Source organism: Euprymna scolopes, chromosome 22 (assembly GCF_053919585.1).
Source record: "Euprymna scolopes isolate OS-2025 chromosome 22, ASM5391958v1, whole genome shotgun sequence".
Lineage (NCBI taxonomy): Eukaryota > Metazoa > Mollusca > Cephalopoda > Sepiida > Sepiolidae > Euprymna > Euprymna scolopes.
The window spans coordinates 7,007,479-7,029,655 of NC_136503.1; the positions used below are offsets into that span (position 1 = coordinate 7,007,479).

The 22,177-nt window shown below is 39.8% G+C and overlaps 1 protein-coding gene across 2 annotated transcripts in view; it reads right to left on the reverse strand.

Annotated features, from left to right (window-relative positions):
- LOC145243874 (proton myo-inositol cotransporter-like) overlaps window positions 1–22,177 on the reverse strand; it is a 57,389-nt gene that overhangs the window by 13,082 nt on the left and 22,130 nt on the right. For both annotated transcript variants that reach the window (XM_080106946.1, XM_080106945.1), the window contains exons 5-6: window positions 5,081–5,244; window positions 1,107–1,221 (exon numbers count right to left, since the gene is read on the reverse strand). In XM_080106946.1, coding sequence (XP_079963072.1) covers window positions 1,107–1,221; window positions 5,081–5,244 — 279 coding nt within the window. The remainder of the gene's footprint in view (window positions 1–1,106; window positions 1,222–5,080; window positions 5,245–22,177) is intronic.

The window sequence follows — 22,177 nt, forward strand, 5'->3', positions numbered from 1 at the left end:
TGATTTCAAAAGGCGAAAAACTAAAAGATACATCTGCATTACTTTTAATGCTAGGTTTATTTATGGTGTCTTTTAGATTTAATAAAAATTCTTTAAAATTTGCTGATGAGGAGACCTTGTCTATTAAAAAACTATATGTAATAATTATTGTCCGTAACTTGATGTCTACCACAATAAAAACACGGTTTTCCGAAACGATCGTACAGATAATCGATTTTGTTGTTGTTCCTTCTTGTGAAACTGATTTTTAATTTAATTATAATTTGTTTTTTAAATTTTAAATTATCAATCACATTACTTAATATTGAATTAGCTCTAGGATATTTACCTATCGAGCTTATTATATATCTAAATTACAACGAGCACTTTTTCTTTCCTGTATTTTAATGAAACTAGTAATTTCACTGTTACATTAAAATACACTGAGCTCTTTAGACTATTGTTCTAATCTCCTTTATATATATATATATATATATATATATATATATATATATATATATATATATATATATATATATATATTTATGTATGCGTATGTATATATATTTTAACAAATTTTTCCCACCAAAATTTTCTGTCAATTTTTGGTCTACAGACATGAAACTTAATATATTGAGTATTTAACCCATGCGAAACTTTATATTTAGGTTTTAACCGGAGAAAATCGGTGTAAAACTGTGAAAATTAAAAAAAAAATGAAATTCGCTAGGTGAAGGTCGAACGACGGCATTACGAATATGCATGCGTAACGTTACAGCTATTGGTTCATGTTTTAATTTTTAGCCTTGCAGCAAACATGCTTCCATAACTCAGACGTTAAAGTAAAAAGAAAAAGTAAATCGTAAGCTAAACTTTTTGCTTTTGATTCTCGGTGGTGGCGCATGAGTCGCTTTTTGTGAACTTTTTAAATCATTACTATATATTGGGTCCAATATAATAATAATAAATACAAAATTTACATTAATCAAAATATCATATTTAAGCGTATTTTACGACCGGGCAATTCCGAACGGCCTGCTAGTATATTTATATTCTCCTGCTACTAGCAAGAAACCATCACTACGCTATGTACATATTAATTTTGAAGGAAACGCCAAACATTTTACCTATATGATGCGCAGGCGTGATTGAGTAAATAGCCAGTTGTTGTGTTCACCCGGGGTGAATATTTTGACATCATGAGAAAAGTAGTTGCTAAACACATGTAACTAAAAAAAAGACCTGGAAATAAAAAAATGAAAATGAAAATCATGTACGAATTGAAAGCAGAGAAAAAACATCATAAAAAGCGAAAGGTTTTATATGGTCCGAATGAGACTCACAACGTTGTCTGGTGGTCGTATACTATTAAGAATTACACACTTTATAAAATATTAAATTAAAAAAAATATTTCCCAGAATACAACTAATAAAATGCTATATTTTTTTAAAATAATAACGTATCTTTGTTCAATTTTTAGCAGGGGCTTCATTTTAGTTCAGATTGCAATATCAATTATGCTTCAATTTTAAAAGAATATGTTATTAGCGTTGAAGTGAGTAGTATCAGTAAGTAAAGAATTGCCTTTTAGAAAGGTTTTATTAACTGTAAAATACACGTACGCTCTTGAAAGGATCGAGCGGGAAAATGAAACAGAGGGCGCTTTTATTATGAATGTCAATCCCAAGGGGGATAACTCTTAACAACAAATTAAATCATAACATTTTCCCCGTCCTAAAGTATTCAAGTAAGGGGTAATTAATTATAGACAAATTTTTTTTTTTTTTTTTTTTTTACAATCACATAAGAATCATTTTATTTACAAATAACATATGAACCCAAACTGCAGTTTTTTCAGTATTTAGTCACAAAATCCTTATATTTACTAGGGAATTGTCGAACTCGGGACGACCTCCGCACAGATTGGCAGGAATGCTGATTTTCAGTATTATTTTTTAGTGAAATCTGATTTTCTTCAAGATCAGACGATTGATTTTTGTCTTCCTCATGACCAATGTTTTCATTAGTAGAAGGTTCAAATAAAGTCTCTGAAGTAGTAGGATTATTATTAGAGTTTTCTTCATTGGATGAGTTTGGAGCTAAGTCTCGAAAAAAAATGGACCCATAGATCTTCCCAGGTCATCCGTCTAGGAGAAGTTAAACCTAAGGGGGAGGGAGGCCTCTCCAGTCTTGGATGACAACCTTCCTAGAGCTGGTGACTCAAACAAATTACCGGTCTGCGAACCTAAACTGCTTAAGGAGTAGATAGGCACTACCTATCGCCCGACTTCCATACTCCTTCTTTGCCTATTCGATTGCCTATTAGCCAGGCGAGGCGTAGAGGTCGACTCACAGTTATTCGACAGAAATACTCAGTGGTCGATCTTGTTTTCTGTCTAGGGCAATGAACGCCGTTTTCCCCTTTCCCAATACATCCCATCCCTATAAACTGGGCACTTGGCAGTGCTTGAATGCAATAATGCCAGTACAGGTAGGTTGGGTTGACCATCGTCTGATGGGTTGAGGGTACCGAGTTGACAGTTCCTGGCTGCTGTTTCCGACTGGTAGTACAGGTGCCCTAACTCTTTGGTAGCGCTTAGAGCGGCTGCTTCATCACAGTTTAATAATATCGGGATGTTTGCAGTGCTATGTCGCGCATGGAAAGGAACCCTGCACTCATCCCCGGTGGGCTTTTTTAAGGCCACAATCCTAGTAGATGGAGGGTCAGCTGATGGTATACTTGTATTGCATGTCTAGTATTCTGCATAACTACTTGTTCAGCACCCCTTACCTAAACTGAAACTCTTAAAAAAATGATGACAGTACAATCTAAAATTATGCTTAAACCAGGACAAAACTCAAACAAAACCAAATTGCCTTCTCCCTTGAGGCTTGCATTTACGAACATCCGTGGTCTTAGAACTAATTTAAATGATGTCGAAGCATTTCTCCTAGCAAACACCCCAGATATCTTAGCACTAAGTGAGACTAACCTACACTCCTCCATCCCCTCTAACTACTTTAATATGGCCGGATATCTCCCACTCTGCCGTAAGGACTCTGATAGACATATGCACGTGCTTGGAGTCTATATTCGAAACACCCTCCCATTGACTAGAGAAATAAAACTAGAATCTGACGGTCAGGCCTTTATGTGCTTTATGTGCTTTAGACTTAACATACAACATAACATTAGTTACTTTTATTTTCTCTACCGCTCTCTCTCAAACCAGGACTGTACCCTAATAAACAAAGTCTCTGATAACACAGATACAGCACTTTCCCTCGACACTAGACAACTGGCTTGGATTTTCTACTTACACAGACGCATCTGTTGTATTAGTCTCCTCACACTTTTTGCCAAAATATTTGAGTCCATAATTAACCAAGCTCTAGTCCATCACTTTACAGATGCTAAATTTCTTATTGACCAACAATATGGACTTAGGCAAGCCCGTTCCACGACAGACATCCTAACTGTAATCTCTGAGCGTATATACCATTCACTTGACAAAGCAGGGGAGGGTAGAGCGATAGTTCTAGACATATCTAAGGCTTTTGACAGGGTAGGGCATGAAGGTCTTCTCAGGAAAATCAGATCATACGGTATCACTGGAAGAATACTTAACATAATTAAATCCTTCTTAGATAAGAGAAAAACCCAGGTTGTTATCGATGGTCGTACATCTAAACAATATGATATAAATGCGGGAATGTCCCAGGGGTCTATACTTGGATCTCTATTATTCCTAATATTCATAAATGATCTTCCTGACAAAATTGTCTCTGAGATGGGTATATATGCTGATGACACCACGCTCTATAACAGGCACGAGGGGGAAAACTAATGAACACATATCTAAGCAAATGGCAGAAATACTAGAGGATGACCTCCAGTCTGTTGTGGAATGGGGACAAACATGGATGGTCACATTCAATGCTGCCAAGACTAAACTTTTTTCCTTCAATAATTACAAGAAACCTTCTCTACCACCAATAGCAATGGCCAAAGACTCATTATCTGAAAGTACTTCTTTTAAACTCCTCGGCCTAATATTCACAGGAAACATGAGTTGGAACAATTACATTGAGAGCATTGCTAGGACCGCTGCGAAGAAGGTAGGCTCTCTCAACCTGCTAGAAAGCTTCTAACGCCCGAAAGTATCCTATACGTCTATAAGACCATCATTCGCCCATGTATGGAGTATTGTTGTCATATTTGGGCTGGTACATCTGCTACTAGTCTCTCGCTTCTAGATATGGTTCAAAAGAGAGTCGCCAACCTGATAGGTCCTGAACTTTCATCTAAGCTTCAGCCTCTGTCCTATCGACGAAATGTTGCATTCCTTTGCCCGTTCTACAAGTATTTTAATCGTGAATACTCTGACGAACTACAAGCACTTGTACCCCCTCGACGTAAATACCCCCGATAAACCCACCCTTACACAGTAGAGATCCCGAAATGTAAGTAGGCCTTCTACTCCAGTATTTTCTTCCCCAGAACCGCTAGACTTTGGAATTCCTTTCCGGGTCCCTGCTTCCCCAACTGTACTGACACACAGAAGTTCAAGCGTAACGTGATCGACATCTTGCTTCCCAACTCCCTACATAGAACCTCTGTTGCTTATGTCCCTGATAGTAGCCCCCTACATCAAAGTGCCAATGTTCCTTGTTTGGGGTGAAAATGTAAAAAAAAAAGAAAAGAAAACTGGTTAGTTTGCAAAAGAAAATTATTAGAAACTAGCAGGATCCGTGCGCCGGCGTTGCCTTGATGAAAAATTATATAAAGCCAGAACAGGTTCGTTGAAATAAGTTTACCTCCTCTACAGGAAATGAAACTCTTATTACGTTGCGCATCATTGTTGTCTTTGTTTTCTGAAGTAGTATCTGAGGCAAAGAACATTATTAGAAAAAAAGCATAAGTAAAAATGAGGCTGGCATATTATTACGAAGTAGCATATGGCAGGTATATGGCGAGGAGCGAGTCAGGATGTTATCTATTTAAGAATATACGTAGATTGTGACAGCGGTTTTACTACAACTACAATTATTAATGTTTCTGTATCCAAAATATATTCCAGAAAGTACAATAATAGTTACCAAAGAGTCCAATGATAGCCAGTTTTCTTCTCCCAACTCTGTCTACTACCCAAACTCCAAGGATAGAAATTACGAAGCTGGCGCAATAGATAATGACAGAATTCCACAAAACATCGGTCACATTTCCAACTCCAGACATTTGAATAATTATTCCGCTGTAATAACTGAGGAAAAAAAGAAGAATATATAAATTATAAAACAAAACACTCGGAAAGCATGTATATAAAAGACGATGCTTCAATTTAAATTATTATCTCCATCGATAAATGATAGATGAAAATTTGCCTGTTACGCATGCGCGTTTATTCTTTGACTGGGGCGAGTTGTTTGGCATTATTCATAGCCATTTCTGACACGGCTTGATATCAAATAAATTAAATTGAATTATTTTGGCATTTACAATAAGAATTCTGTTATTCCAAAACATTGAAGTACAATTGTTAATTTATTTAAATTTGAAATATTTTATCTTCAGTGTTTTATGGAATATTCATAGTACATCGGTGACCTTTCCTTTCCGAATCGATCATCGTTGTTAAGGTGTTGTTTGGAGAGGTTCGAGATTAAATGTCTCGAAGATAGTGTCGATCGGTTCTTCCTCCAACGGTGGTGTATCGCTGGTGTCATCTGCGCGACATCTTCTTAATTGGTTTTGGTGACGTTTATGGGCATGTTTCGGTTCTTGCACGATATATACCATACCTCCGACTCTTTTACTGATCCTATTCACATCCCAGAATGAGGTATTTTTGTAACTTTTCAAAACTCTCTCTCCTGACATGAAACGTTTACTGGGTACGCAAGTGGTCACTTGTGGTCTTGACTGTTTTGGTAAGAGTTTGTCAAAAATGGATCTTACTTTCCGTACAAACACAGTTTCTGTTGGTGAGGCTGATGTTAGAATGTTAGGATTAGGTGTAATCCTATACACGTGTAGGGATTGCTGAAGGGCTTCATCTGTTGGGATACCTTGATCCCTCTTCATTGCTCTTTTGAGAATGTCCACAAAGAGTTCCACTTGCCCATTCGATCATGAGTGATATTGGGGAGTGGTGATGTGTTTAATTTAGAACGTGTCGCAAAATGTTTGAACTCTGCAGACATGAATTGAGTTTCATCACCACTCAGAATCCAGTCCACCACACCGAAACGAACAAACAGTTCATGTAGAAAATTTATTGTTGTCCCAGTTGTTGATCTTTTGCACCTCAATACCTCAGGCCACTTGGTGTAGCTATCGACTACGATTAAGTAATAGTGGTCGTCGATGTGGATTCTAGATCACGGCTGGTCAATCTTCAGTCAAGGTTTGAATGTAATCGTTGGTGCTTTTGTAGCAAAAGCGCAACCTGTGCAAGAGTCTATCATCACTATGATGTATGTGTTCATGTTAGACCAGTAGATGTAGCTTCTCATCAAGCTCCCCATTCAATCTTTTCTAGGGGTTCCTGCGTAAAAATCTCGTAGAATTCGTTTCTGGAAATTTTGGAATCATCACACTTTCACCATATAGTAAGACCTCGTCGCAAAGCAACAATACTTCAGGAAACTTGTCGTCCTTCATGGCGATCTTGTTTTTGATGTCGCAGATAAAGTAATCCTCATCTACTTCTCTTTTTATTTGAGGTAGGGATACCGGAAGCTCTCTAATTGTGTTGCCTATCATTGTTTTTATTTTGCAGTCAATATGAAGAGCAGCAATGATGGAATCATCAAAATGTCCCCTTTCCATAGCTATCTAGGTAGTCTATTAGCATGGTATAAAATGAAAAGGAAACACAAAAGTGTCGATACAATGCACGAAAGTCCCTTTTCCTTTCTTTCCTCAACTTGCAACAACTCGTGTATTCAATATTATCTTCCACCGCTCGTTCTCGGTCTAAGATGTCAAACAAAATACAAAACTCCACCCTCATGCTTTAGAATTCGTCCCTTTTAACAGTTAATAATTATGCAAATTAATGGTATACGTTCACTAATGAACGACCTACAAAATTATGCTTGTCTTTTCTTCTTTTCAACATTTTCTACAGTCATTTTACAGGCTAAGCAAATACAAGGTCGTTTGCGATAGTGATGATTTCTATTAGACCCCCTCCTAATATCACTATCACATAAATTGCAGGGAGATGGTGATCGCTTTCGACGTGTACTTCTACGTAGAATTCCACAATTCCTTCTTCTATTTCCATAGGCAGCGTTTCTGAGCTCATCCGAAGGAGCAGTAGAGAATCAAGATCATCCTTTAATTGGATATTTTCTTCCTCATCGTCCTCCGAAGTAGGAGAGGCACAACAGGGGTGACGTAGGACACCATTTACCAACATAGTTTGAAGACTTATTATTTGTTCTATTCATCCACTGCCAAACCTTGCAGAGCACTGAGCATTTGGTGGTTTTACTCAAATACGAGCTCCCTACGGTGTGTCGACAACTCTAAACACTGATGGTGTGACATATATCCCCTTTATACGCTGTTTGTAGCGGTAAATCCCATTGGCTAGCGCAGTTGATGGTGTTGCATCGTCCTTAGGTGTAACGTTATACCAGTACAAAACTTTTGGAATGGAATACTGCGTTCTGGATGCAATTATACTATATCGTTACCTGCATAAAAATATGTACAGATGGATCTTAATTGTCGCACAATACTCGATATATCCTTTCGTTTCAACAGACGCTATATCGTGAAATGCGTCGGGCCAGTCTGTTAAGGTCAAGAAATGTTTTCCATCGTAATGAGTATTCGTCAACTAGACGCTTTCTTATCGTTAGTATCCTTCGTATCAATATTTCACTTGCGACTTTAGCTCTAACTCGTACCTTTCCAGTTAAGGTTTTGGTCAACCTGTGATAAATGCTAGGAAATAGGTCGAACATAAGAAAGAAATATGGTAAATCATTTTACCGGAAGTGAGGGTCAGCTGCTCGGATCTGCGTGTGAGTACGTGATCAGGTTAGCTGGAGTCAGTGAGTTTGGGTTTGGACGTAGAGAAGAACAGACGGCTTAACAGTTCATCCTTTCCCCTTCACTGGGGGGGGGGCGCTGACGTGTGTGAAAATAAGACTTTGAATTAACCACGCAAGCAAAGACATTCACTCTCCATTCTTCTGTGATGGAGACCTGGAAGGTGAATAAAAAATTATATAAAACCAATCATCGTCTTGGAGTGAATGAATATTCGTCCAAAACAGGTTTCCAGTCTCCCCTCCGAGAATAAGATGAATTCCAGGTGGACAAAATCAACGACGCATGAAGTTAAGGTATGTCCAAAATACATGTACCACACACACACTGATACACACACACATACACACACACACACAACTGCATATGGACAATTAGATATGAATATATCACAAATAGACAGCAACATTTAGACGATCATACAACGGTACCCCTTTTATGATAACAATACAACAGTAAACGCATAATGAATCAGTGCGGAGGTGTACGATTTGGACCTACCACTGTAGCGCAAGATTAAGGTCTTTCAGCGTGGTATCAAGTTCCGCCAAATTTATATGCTGGGCATCATTTTTCGAACGAAACCAGCACGTATCTTCTACAACATTACCCAATCGTTCCAACACTACACCTGTAGCTGAAGAACTCGCGTCAACTCATGCATTCAGTTCCTGTTCGGATACATGACACTATCCTCGGAAAGGGTCCTTTCTACACATGTTTCGTCCATCATTTGCTGAAAAGAATCGTCATCGACTATGTTGCCCCATCCTTTTGTGACCGCAGTTGCTAGTCTTTTTAGTAATCCTGTTACCACTCAGAGCCATCCATAGATAGGTAAATGTTCAACTAATTTACCGCTAATAGAAAACGGGATGCGCAGAATTAACACACTAGGTAACTCTGGAATCGGGCTCCCTCGCTTCCATCGTAAAGTATTACATTCCTTCCGGACCTCAAGGCCCAACACGAGCGCCCCATCCTTTAAGCGCTTAAGGCCCTTGTTTATAAAACCGAAAGATTCCAGTTTCATTTGAACCGCATCTCCAGACATTATTGTCTTCATTAACATAGATGTCATCAATGTAAGCTGAAGTAGCTTTCACTGTAGTCTCATCTTGCATAAAAACAGTTTTAATGATATTAATGTCATTATTAAGGGCGTTACGTTTAGGCCAAAACCCAAGCATGTCAAAGAGTATCGCTTTCCCTCAATTATCACTGCCTGGAATGGCCACAGTGACTCATGGACACGTATCTGTATGTAGTCTCTCTTTAAATCCAGCAGCGCTACATTACTCCCTTTCTGACGTCACTCTTGTAGTTTAGCAGCGCACACATCTGCATACCCGGTAAACGCATCAACATGCTGATTCAATTCTCGATAATCTATGGGTCGGATTTTGTGTTTAGTTGGTTGCTCAATAGACATGAACGGAATTAATCCTTTGGGTGGTCCTAGACGTTCTTGTAGGTGTGATATTAACCAACCGTTATCAATCCACGTGTGAAGTTCTTCTTCATATGCAGCTCGATTCTTGGTAGAAACTACATACTCTAGAATAGTATTGCATAACCGATCTGCCAATTCGATCATGGTCCATTTCCACCTCACAGTCCAGGCACTTTCTTTGTCGTCACATGTAGCAGAGAAGTCTTTTTCCTAAATAGAAATAGCTGCACAACTTCTTTCCCTCTACCAAGCGTTATACCTCCGGCTGCTATAATTATGACACCCCCTAGAGCTGTTATTGCGTCAATTCCAAGTAATAAGTCGTATCATAGAGTTTTTCCATCTTCAGCTGTGTCACCTTATACTTATACCACAACATGCTTGGGATATTAATCCATATTAATATCCCAAGCCATTAATGGTCATAACCTCCACTTGTTGCTTCCTCTATGTCCGACAGCGATTGGCGCTAACTATAGACCGGGAACATCTCATATCTACAAGTGCTGAAGATTGCACATAATTAATTTGGACGGCGACAAAGGGCAATACTGTGTTCATGGTTTGACAAGGGACAAGAGTGGCGACAACTATCCCCGACTTTCTTTCCCAAACAATTACGAGATATGTGACCGAACTTATTGCAGCGATAACATCGTAGTGTTCGGTGTGCTCGTGGATTGACTTCAACACTCCTTAGCAAAATGGTTAGACCCCCACATTTATAGCAGACAGGGCTCTCACAATTAGCGTTAGCTGGGAGAGAATCCACATTGTTTCCGTAGGGTTATGATACTGCACAACTAGTTCCGACTGCTGCTGTAATTGGTTCAGGTTCCTTAAAGATGTTTCGCGTTTGGGCTAATAACTCGTCCGTTGTTAATCTGTCAATACGTGACGATACTCGCAAAAGTCTACTGACATCCTCAGATAAGCCTACTAAAAAGGCACATCTTGACATTTTGTCGTTGACCATCTTGACATTTTGTCGCTATCAAACGGTGCTGATAATTTCCATAAATCAGCTAAATGGACATCCACAGTTTCATTGGGATGTAGTCGCCAGGTAGTGAACTGTTGCCATGCAACAAAAGGATCCGAACTAAATGCTGTATATAAGTTCTGCTTAATTTCTTCCCAGTCAGATTCATCCCCAAGTTGCTGGTACACTGCATAGGCCTCTCCGGTTAATCTCAACGGAATGAATGTTGCTGGCAACTTTATTTTGCACAATTTGCAAATACGCTATATATGAAATTTCATTACGGTGAATATGATACTTAGTGACTCTTTTTCGATCTACGAGCACTCTCTCTCGACAAGTACTAGCGATCTGGATGCATGGCTGATCGTTTTTTGATACCGTCGGTATGAAGTATACGAGCTCCAACACCATATGAGTTTACGTCGCTCGCTATTATTATTTTCAACTTTGGATCATACTGCAGTATGTAAGAAAAAGATCCAATGTTAAAGTATTATTGATTTCCTCAAACGTCCCTTGATAGTCAGACGTCCAATCCTAGGATTTTTCTTTCTTAATTAATTCGTTCAGTGGGGCGCGCAAGTCATGCATGTTCTTTATGTAGAATTCGTAGTAGTTAGCAAGTCCCAGAAAGCTTTGGAGTGCTTGCACATTATCGGGAGGAGGCATGTTTTTTATGACTTCTGCCCTCTCAGGGTCGGGGTGTCTACTATTTTTATCAATTATATGACCTAGGTATTTTATCTTGTTCACGAGGAAGTCACACTTAGCTTTTTTTCACTTTAAAACCGAAGCTTTGAATTCTTTTAAAACCTCATGTATGTGCTGCGATGCTCGCCTCTGGATTTACTGGCAATGACGATGTCGTCTAAGTAGGCGCAAGTGAAGTCGAGACCGCCCAGCCATGGTGTCCATGACCTGCTGAAAGATCGTAGGTGCTACCTTGACCCGAAAACTAACCTCTCAAACTTGTAGAGGTCCCTGTTTGTATTGATGCAGAAGAGGTTAAAACATTCCTTGGTTTGTTTCTTTTTCAGCTCTTCATATAAACATGTAATTTTGTAGCCTCAGTCGAAAGGAGACCAAGAATAGAAAAGAACTTCAACTTATTTTTTTTACTTCAAAATTTATTTTCTTAGTCTGTCATTACCACTCTGACGTTCCTCGCGCGATCGTCTTCTCGAGCGTCATTCGCATCTCTTACGTGAACTCGGACGTTATCTTCGTCTCTAACGTGATCTTTTTTATTTTTCATACCGGTGACGTAATTTTGCATGCATTTGCATACGCGCGCCCTCACTGTTACAAACATATGTCTATCTGATTGTTATTTCCTATGTGTTGATACAATGAAACTAGTGTGTTTATAAGATAGTGTTGGATAACAGACAGAACTGCATTTGAATGTTTACTAGATGCTGTCCTCGCATACCTAAGGTCTCTATGTACAGAAGTTTGTCAGAACAACCTGGCATAAGGATACTTTTTCCTACAAGTAAACCTCGATTAGATATTTAAAATAACATAGTAGTTGCAGCCCAAATAAGATCTCCTCAGTATGGTTAACTCACACTGAATTTAACGAGGAACGCTGAACCTTCTCCACGTTATGTTATCTCAAGTAACAGCATGAAACTAGATACTCCACCAGACTAGATTAATTTTTATCCTGGAATTCAGTAAAACCACAAAAAGATATAATATAATATATTTAAATAGTCAATGAGGAGAGGGAAATTATGTTCTCAACTTCTTTACTAACTCAGTATTTGAGGGGATAAAGGAGAACTTTAATGGAATATTCGAATATCTGTGTATATAGATCAAGTGTTAATCCCGGGAAGGGAGCTCTTTGCTTTCTGAGAATTTCGGCTTCAGTTAAATGAAAAAAAAAATGAATTAATTTTATTCTGACGTAATGCTTAGATTTTGGGGGAATGGAGGTAATTGGGCGCAATGCATTTTCACCGACATAGTTACGTTTGTATTATTTTAATTATTCTATTCTCATCTTAAGTTGTTATTTTCATAACGTTTGCGAACCCCTGGCATAACGGATAAAGTACACTTTTTGAACGTTGACGGTTCAATCCAGGGTTTTCACAATAATTAAATGTTTGAAGTCAATTTTTTTGGGAAAAAGGCCAAAAAAAGGAGCCCAATTGAAACTGAAACAACATTTTAGAAATAAAAAAAAGCCAAAATAGGCAAATTGTCTTTATTAATGCTATATAAAGAAAAAAAATAGTTTTATTAAAGATGTTAATTTCCAGATATTTGCGTATTTTGTTTTATTAGTTTTGTATTGTTTTCTTAGCAGTGAAATGAAGACATTCTCTATGAAATTGAAATCATAAGCTTTTTACATATTCTTTTGGATGGAAATTGTTTTTATTTTTAGATAAACACGCCTGCGCAAAGGAATATTAATAATACATTCTACAGCTTATATAGTGTTTTTAAAGTGTACCAGAGAACTTTAAAGAATATCTAAAACTATTATATTTCAATAATTTTTTACAAAAGAATTCGCCACTCATCCCACTTATCAAAGCCTGGAGGTAGTCAATGGGAAAATGTCGTAGTAATCGTTAGTAGTGGAAATTTGGTAAATTGGATTAGTTTGTGGAGGAGACGATGGTCTGTTTATGTTGTAGACGATCCCATCCTCATGTTGTTGATAAATGGTAAGTGATTGAGAAGCAAAGGTCGCATAATGAATACGATAACAAATAAACGTAGATTTATTTACATAAAAATACACGAGAAAGAATAAAGATATAGATAGTAAGAGTTCATTGAGAAGAGAATAACATTACTTGCGATTGGTGTTTAATTATAGGATCACGGGTTACTCGGGCGAGCTGGTTGATTGACCATACCAAAGGGAGCGTGTTACATTTTGACTTGTCGAGAGTTCATCAGAAAAGAGATAGAAATATACAGAACAGGAAATAACGTGTCTGCGTCGCTGTCTGGTTACCAGAGTTAAAAGGTGAGAATTCAGTTAGCTTGGGAATTTCAATTTCCACAACTTAAGGGGATGACTTGTCAAGAACTTATTCATGTTGGACTTGAAGACGATCATATTGTAGTCAGTTGGAAAGCAGGAAAATGGAACAGAGTTCCACAGGCGTGCAGTTCTAAGAAAGAAGTTTTGTTCGTGGAATCTACGTTTAGGTTTAGGGACAGATAAAGAGTGAGGGAAATTCTTGATAGTGTTTTCAGCTAGACGAGTGTTTTTCGTGAAAGTCAGGCCAGGGGGAACTATAGATTAGATCTTAGACGAGCACTTGACATGAAAATAATGATAAAAAAAGGGTAGGCCCGCAACGTCTTTTCTGTGGGAAAGAGGTTGCAAATTAATGTTCCTTAGCACAAGAGATTATATCTAAAAAAATAATTTCCTCCTAAATATAAATTGTTCATAAGTTTGTAGATGAATTTTGTTTAATCCCACTCTCCAAAAAACGAGATTCTCCTTTTTTTTTTTAGGTTTTGGACCCCCCAATTATTTCAGAATTTAGAGTGGGAGATTAATTTTGCAAATAAATTTAACAAATTTATTAGCCATTTCGAACCGATTGTCTATGAAAAAAGCGTTTTATGACACGATTGTTAGAGTAAGCTTAGAAAAATAGTCAGCAAATGTTATATGACTATCGACCCACTCCTCAATACACCTGATGAATGGTGCTTCCATGTTTCATCCTCGTCACATATTGACGCAAAAAGATTTTTTATTTATGCATTGAAACAGTTGTAAAAAATTCTTGAAAGTGTCAACATGCTTCTATTTTTATCGACTGTGAACAAACACGACACTCACGTTGAACGTAGCTTTCTTATTAACAAATTTGCATGCAAAACAGCGATATATTTAACTCATCTGCTATCTTATGCAGCTTTAATTTACCATCAAACAAAACGAGCTTGTAGACTTCTGGGGTGTTTTCCGAAACAACTGCTAAATTTGGGCAACCCGAGAATTCAATATCATTTGTGTCTGTATGTCTCCATTTAAATCCTGACCGTTGTTTCTTATAAGGCAAAATACCATTGCTTTCATTGAACGGTGTTTTGTTCACCAGAAAATTTGATTGAATGGCTAGTTTTGAAGTCAATTTGTTAGACGCTGTTAAACGCATGCTTGCATATAAAATGGATGTTAAACTGATGATGATGATGATGATGATGATAAATAAAATAATGCTTTATCAACGCATAGAATTCAGACTTTTTCTTTTTTTTTTTTAACTTGCACATTAGCTTTACTTAAATAATGTTAATTTGTAAGCTAATAACCCGGTTGGTCTCACATATTGACAGGTACCATTTAAAGGTCAATATTTTATAAAAATCAACCCCATTTTGTCCACTAGAACATTCTTCAAATTCTTTTAACTCTCATTCTTTACATATTTTTGTTTATACATTCCAGCACATATACTTACACACACACACACACACACACACACACACACACACACACACACACACACACACACACACACACACACACACATATATATATATATATATATATACATCATGCCAACACACACACGCGTTTATATTTCCGCGAAAGAATTCTATATTTTTTATTAATCAACCATCTTTGTTTGTGGTTGCATTCAGCAAATCCTTCGTATATAAACATACTAGCTGGATGCTCGGCGTTGTCCGGTCGTACAATACGCTTAAACATGATATTTTAATTTATGCAGATTGCGTATGTATTATTAAAGAATCAATCCTCTATTTAACATTATGTGAAGAATAATTTGCCCTGTGGACTAATTTGCAAAAAAAAAAAAAAAAAAAAAAAATTTTAAATAATGATAATGTCGTTTATCAAATTCTGTCCATGTTTGTTTATAATATCACGTCAATTAATATTTGGGCGTAGCAATCTTAAAAATAGTCTTTTTTCTCTTATAGATGAAAAAGAAGTTTAACAGAGGAATATTTTACGTTACACCGGCCAAGGTTACATCGGTGTAACGTAAAATATTCTCCTGTAAACATACATTTTTATCTATAAGAGATGAAACACTAAGAATGGAGTTTTTCCGCTTTTCGATACTTATCGAAAGAATTTCTGCACAAAACCTATCTAAGAACACGGCCAGAAATATAAATTACGTTTGCATGAAATTTGCAAAAAGATTGGCTCATCCGTTTCCGAATCTATATAATAGTAGATAGATTACATTATCATACATCTTTCCATATACGAATACACGGAAGGAACAGATTATAGTAAACAGTGGTTTCATTGGAAATGGTGGCTTCAGATAACAGATTTAACAACTAATATTCTGGACCATATTTTTCGTAAAATGGAACGCAATTTTGTATTTATCTATCTAGGTCCTCCGTTTTTTTTTTTTTTTTTTAATAACTTGCGAATTTCAACACATACATCTAATCTTACATATAAAAAAATTATACATTTTGGTTGTTTTGAAGCCCAAGGTTCTTTGAGCATTACTCTTGCGCAATAAAAGTAGAAGTTTGAGTATATATATATATATATATATATATATATATATATATATATATATATATATATATGTGTGTGTGTGTGTGTGTGTGTGTGCACTGTCGAATTGTAATAGAGTGCGGACGCCCGTATAGCAGTTGTATGCAAATAACAGAGCCATGTGCGAAGTGACGTTACGGCAATGAAAAAAAGAAAAAGATTATAAAAAGAAGTGTAACGAATGGTGGTCGAATTGTACATTAATAACAGTTAAAATAGAGCTAAGTTAGAGCTTTTATTATGTGAAAAATCCTGGGAAATTCTTGATTGCTATACTGATTCCATTTGTTTGGACAATGAGGCAACTCAAAACAAAGAAAAATGGCTTCAGTTTGCGGATTTGGGATTGATAACAATATTTAATAATAATAATATTGTTTTGTGAAGGAAATCATTTATTTAGGAAGATTAGTATGAAAGTTAGCTTTGGATAAAATTGAGAAACAGTGTTTGAGCCGAGGGTCAATTCCCAAGGACAGCTGTCGTGAGAACAAATTCAATGGAAATTTACTGCGATATGCGAGTATGCACGGAGCCAATGAGAAGAGAGGAAAATGTGTCGTAGCGGCTCTTGATTGGCTGGTTGAGATGCGATAAAGATTCATTCCTTATTCAGCAACAGATATATAAGCTTATACAAGGACGGGGTTTAGTCCGAAGTGTGAAGGGAGAAAAGAAGGGAGAAGGTAGGCCAGTTGAGTACAATCGAGGCTAACGTCTAAAGCAAGTTTCTGCTGTTAGTATTCTCATATTTCTAGAATATAAAATTACGCTAGTCCATCAGCCTCTAATGATATAGTGTCGTTGGTATGTGTCTGATTAATTACACTTGTGTGCATTTGGACGTTGGTAGATGTGTATGATTGTAAGACTGCCTGTCTATTGGTACAGCGATATATATGTATGAAGCCGTAGTTAAGGATGACGATACCGTAACATATGCGTATCACTCCGTCGGGTTATTCATAAAACTAGTCGAGTGTTGTTAAAATCTGAACAATTAGGCATGCCTCCACAATCAGACGTAAACACAAAAAGTCTCTTTTACTTTTAAATAACACGTAATAGGAATGAGTAACTAGAAACAATGTTTATTTTCCAGTGACAACACTTACAGCGTGGAGGGGTCGCGGAGTGGGATGTGCGTGCAGAATGCCAGAGATATAATATGCCCACTTTTCTCCCCGCGGCCACCGCTTCTTTTCCCATTGTCTAGCTGTCTCTATTTTATTGGAACGGATGATGTCAGAAAGTTTCTCCACGCATTGCCTGAAATGTTGGTCAGTCCCGCTGATACCTATCTTCGGGAATTCCACATCACCCATTTTGAACTTCTTTGACATCATTCTCGGCGCACCTGGATCCAGGATTCCTGCCTTGATTGGCCCTCCTGAGACCAGCTTTTATTGACGTCATCCTCGCAATCCCAGAGATCCGACCATTCTTCCCAGAACCACTTCTGCCATTTGCAATTCCAATCCCCCATCTGTAACAAGTGACACATTTTTATGACTAACCATTTTGGTTCGGAGCAAAGTATAATATCTGTTCTAGCGCTGCAATTAATATTTTCTATCCTCAGTCAATAAAATAGACATCTTTCCTCACTGTGGAAATTTATATTTTTTGTCCCAATCCAGCGTGCATCTTTATGAGCAGTTATATTTTCCTCAACATTAAAAAAACGACCTGGTGTCTAACTGTGTTCGTTACAACTCTACTTTCAACCGAGTCGTTGTTTGTTTCGTTCACCACACTCTTTTCTTCTACCTCTTCTTTTACACACGTCCGTTCGTTTTCGTGACTCAAAATCGTCTCTCCTCCCGCTTTTCTCTCCTCGTTATTTATGGAATCAGGGTACGAGATTCTCCGAGATTCTCCGAGATTCCACGAGACTTTTTTCCAGACTTGTCCTGCCTTGATAGAGTTCAAAATAGACTTCGTAGCCTCGTAGGAGATGTCCTTTTCTCCTCCTTGCAACCTCTATCTCACAGAAGAGATGTTGCGAGTTTGTCTCTGATGTATCGTTATTTTCATGGAAAGTGTTCAACTGAGCTTCAATCTATGGTCCCCCCTCGCCAAACTTTCACAAGAAACACTCGTCTAGCTGTAAACACTATCAATAATTTCCCCCACTCTTTATCTGTGCCTAAACCTAAACGTAGATTCCATGAACAAAGCTTCTTTCTTAGAACTGCACGCCTGTGGAATTGTCTTCCGTTTTCCTGCTTTCCGGCTGACTACAATATGGTTGTGTTCAAGTCTAAAGTAAATAAGTTCTTGATAAGCCGTTCCATATGTTATTAAATTTACCAAATTTTCATTACTAATGATTACTATATTGACCAATTTCTACTGTACACTCTTTAACCCTTATCCTTGAGTGGCATCTGGGCCTTGATAATGTGGTGATGCCTTTGTAAAAAAAAAAAAAAAAAAAAATGCATGCGGGCGCCATCTTGATTCTTAGTTTGTGCTCTGCAGGCACAAACGCTCAGTCTCTTTAACGCTAAGCCACTTTCTCCACACTCCCCCCCCCCTGATCTCATGATCACAGAGACGACAGGGGGTGGTGGTGATCGCCGCCGTCGGGTGCTTCTACGAAGGGGGACAGTGCTGCTCTCGTCTTTGCGTGCGCTCTCATCCACCGCCTGATGGTCGGGGAAGACTTCATCTCCGTGGAGGGTACTGATATTAGAGTCACTGCTTGATAGGGATAGTGCAAACCAAAGCGATGGCCCACTCGCCTCAGAGTCAGAATCACTCTCATCGTCCACTGGAGGTGGTACATGTGTCGCCGGCCGTAGGTCCCTAACGTGACGGGGTACGCCATCAACCTGGACACACTGCTGACTCACCACATCGGTCACTGTGCCTCGTTTATACTTGTCAGTACATCGGTTTCCTGGCGGCTTCACTCAGACAGCAATCCCTTTGGCATATCGATTCCGTTCTATCTCAGTGGCCACAGTTGTATCGGGGTGGATTCCTTTTTCTCGGAAACGGTACTGATATATTGCGTTTGCAGGCGCCGTTCCTGGAGAGACGCCATCCTTTGGCATGAGATTATACCAGTACACAGCTTCTGCGATGGTGCACTGCTTCCTGGCTGAAATTGTTTTGATGCTGCGATGGCTTCTCTCAGCTATACCATTGCCAGAAGGCACATAAGCGCATCTAAGCCGCAGCCGCACACCCCATTCTTGTTAGAACTGCCTCATCTGATGGCTGCAAAAGGCTGGGTCGTTGTCCGTCAGCACTTCATCGGGCGCACCTCTTTCACAGAACACGCATGACAGCTGGCGAATAATGTTGCAAGAGTCCTGGCGCCCGAGGAGTCTCCAGACTGCGAAACGTGTAGGCCCATAATCGATGAGGGTAAGGAAGTGGTTGCCACCGTAGTGTGTGATGTCCATGCCCACTCTCTGCCACTTACCACTCACTCCTAACTCCCCTTTCTTCCATCGTGCTGGAGCTGGGTCGATGGATTGGCAGGTCTCGCAACTTTCCACCACTCTTCGGATATCTTTTTTTTCCTACTCCTGGATCAATCATCTTGACAAAGTACAGTGTCCGCTTGATGCCAGGATGTCCACACTGTCGATGAATGTCCATGATGCGCGCTGCATCCACATTACACACAACTGCTGCACATGTGTTTTGCAGATTATCAGCATCTCTCCGAGCACCAGCCAGAAGCCATCGTTGAGGGACTCTTGTCAAAGCATCTGCTCTGTTGAGCGCAGACCTGATCAACACTACGTCCACGGTCAGGTCGTACTCTGTGATGGTGTCGACCAAGGTGGCAAGCCGTCTTCGAATTAACATCTCACTCGATGCTCGTGTCGTCAGCCGTGCTCTTCAACTTAATGCATCGGTTATCCACCGATGAGTGCATGCCGAGTCAGTCATGATATGTAGAACCTTGGCGTGCCATTGAAGCGCCAAGTTAACGCCCTTCAATGTGGCATCAAGTTCGGCCAGGTTTATGTGCCTCGAATCATTCTCTGGCCGAAGCCAACAGGCATCTTCAATAATGGAATCATTAACTGCAAGGGCAACTCCAAGGGCCAGTGAACTAGCATCCACCCAGACCGTGAACTCATTCCCGCTGACGCACCACTTTCCCTGAACGGGGTAATCACTGGTCACTCTGGACACAGTCTCTGTCAACATTCTCCTTAGGGTGACATCGTGTACTGCATCGTCCCATCCCGACGACACGACTGTTGCACGTCTCTTTATGGCTGTCACGGTCACCCTGAGCCAACCGCACACAGGAAAATGGCCTACCATTTTTCCACAAAGCGAAAACACTGTTCGTCGAGTGATGTCTGCTGGGACCTTGGGAACGTGACTTCCTCTTCTCCAGCAAAGTCCCTCCTTGCTATTGCGCACGTGCAGGCCGAGAACTTTTGCTCCATCGCACAGACGCTCTGGTTCCTTACATGTCAGTCCAAAGCTTTCAAAGTGCGTTCTAACCGATTGCGCTAACATAAGGCTCTCATTGACGAATATATCATCGATGTATGAGGATGTTGCCTGTTGCACTGCCTCATCTTGCTGCCGGATAGCATGCATGATTGCTGTCATAATGCCTGGGGCCACATTTAGACCGAACCCTAGCCTGGTTAGACAATATCGAGTTCCTCTAATTTCCACAGTCTGAAATGGCCACAATTTCTTCTCAATGCGTATTTGCAGATAGGCCCTGCGTAGGTCCAGAGTTGCCACGTTCGATCCCTGCTGTCGCCACTCCCTTAATTTGAGTGCACACACATCAGCCCTTGCTGTATATGGGTCGACATGCTCATTGAGCTCACGGTAGTCTAGGACGGGGCGGACCTTTTGTTTGGTCTCTTGTACGACGGCCATCAAGGGAATCAGCCTTCGCGGGGGGCCAAGCTCATCCTCTGGGTATGGAAGAAGCCAGCCATTGTCAATCCACGTTTGCAGTTCTTCTTCATACTGTTCCCTTAGCCACATGGGTGGGGGATATTCCGATAACCGGTTTCGCAAGGATATTGGTGGCTGATCGTTTGACCACTTCCAAAACGTCGTCCATGCATTGGTGTTTCTATCATACTCTGCATGAAAGTCAGGCTCGTCGAGAGTTATGGCAGCACAAACATGTTCCTCACATCGGGAGAACTGTACCTTGCCGGTTCTGTCCACGGTAATTCCACCCAGTTGTGTAATCAAGTCACTACCCAAGAGTAGGTCGTACCCGAGAAGCTCTCCCTCCATCACCAGGGCTCGCACGGCTACTACAGGCCCGTCGTTGATGCTTGCACGGATAATGCTCACCCCACAAGAGGCTAGTGAACTCCCGCCTACAGTTAGTACCGGAATTCTCTCTGCTTTCCAAGTGGCAGAGCATATCTTGCTTACGAGAGTCTGGGTGCACCCAGTGTCCACAAGCGCGAGGCGCTCGCTTCCATTAATGTGTATGCTTACAGTGGGTAGCGCCCTGCTCAATGACGATCCGGGGAGAAGACTGGCGCTGTAGCTTCTTCCCCTTGCCCGTTTCCTGGACAGGTGCGGGCCAGGTGTCCGCGTTTTTTTCACTTGTAACACTGCGGCCCGTCAAGTTTCCGAGTTGTTTGACGTGACGAAAGACAATCACGGGCGAAATGGTTGGGTCCTCCACACTTATAGCAGGCTGTAGCTGCGCCCAGGTCCTGCAATCCAACCCGTGATGGTTGTACAGCTGCCGCTTGGTCTATAGTGTTAGGGCTTTTCTTTAGTATTGCTCGTGCCCGCGCCAATACTTCTGATATGTCCATCTCGTCCATATGGGATGAGGCACGGAGCAGATCTTCCACACTCTTAAGTAATCCTGCAACAAAGGCGCACACCAAGCCTTTGTCTGACATCCCTCCAAAAAGGACCGATAGCTTTTTTAGCTCAGCCAGATAAACATCCACCGTTTCCCCGGGATGTAATTTTCGGGCCATGAATTCCTTCCATGCAGTAATTGGATCTAATGCAAATGCTGTAAAAAGGGCGCGCTTGATGCAGGCAAAATCTGTTTTCTTCTCATCAGCCAACTGCTGGTATACTGCATATGCTCCCCCAGTGAGGCGCATTGGGACCACGCATTCTATACGCTTCACCCCACTGAGCTGACATATTAATTCTGCTTT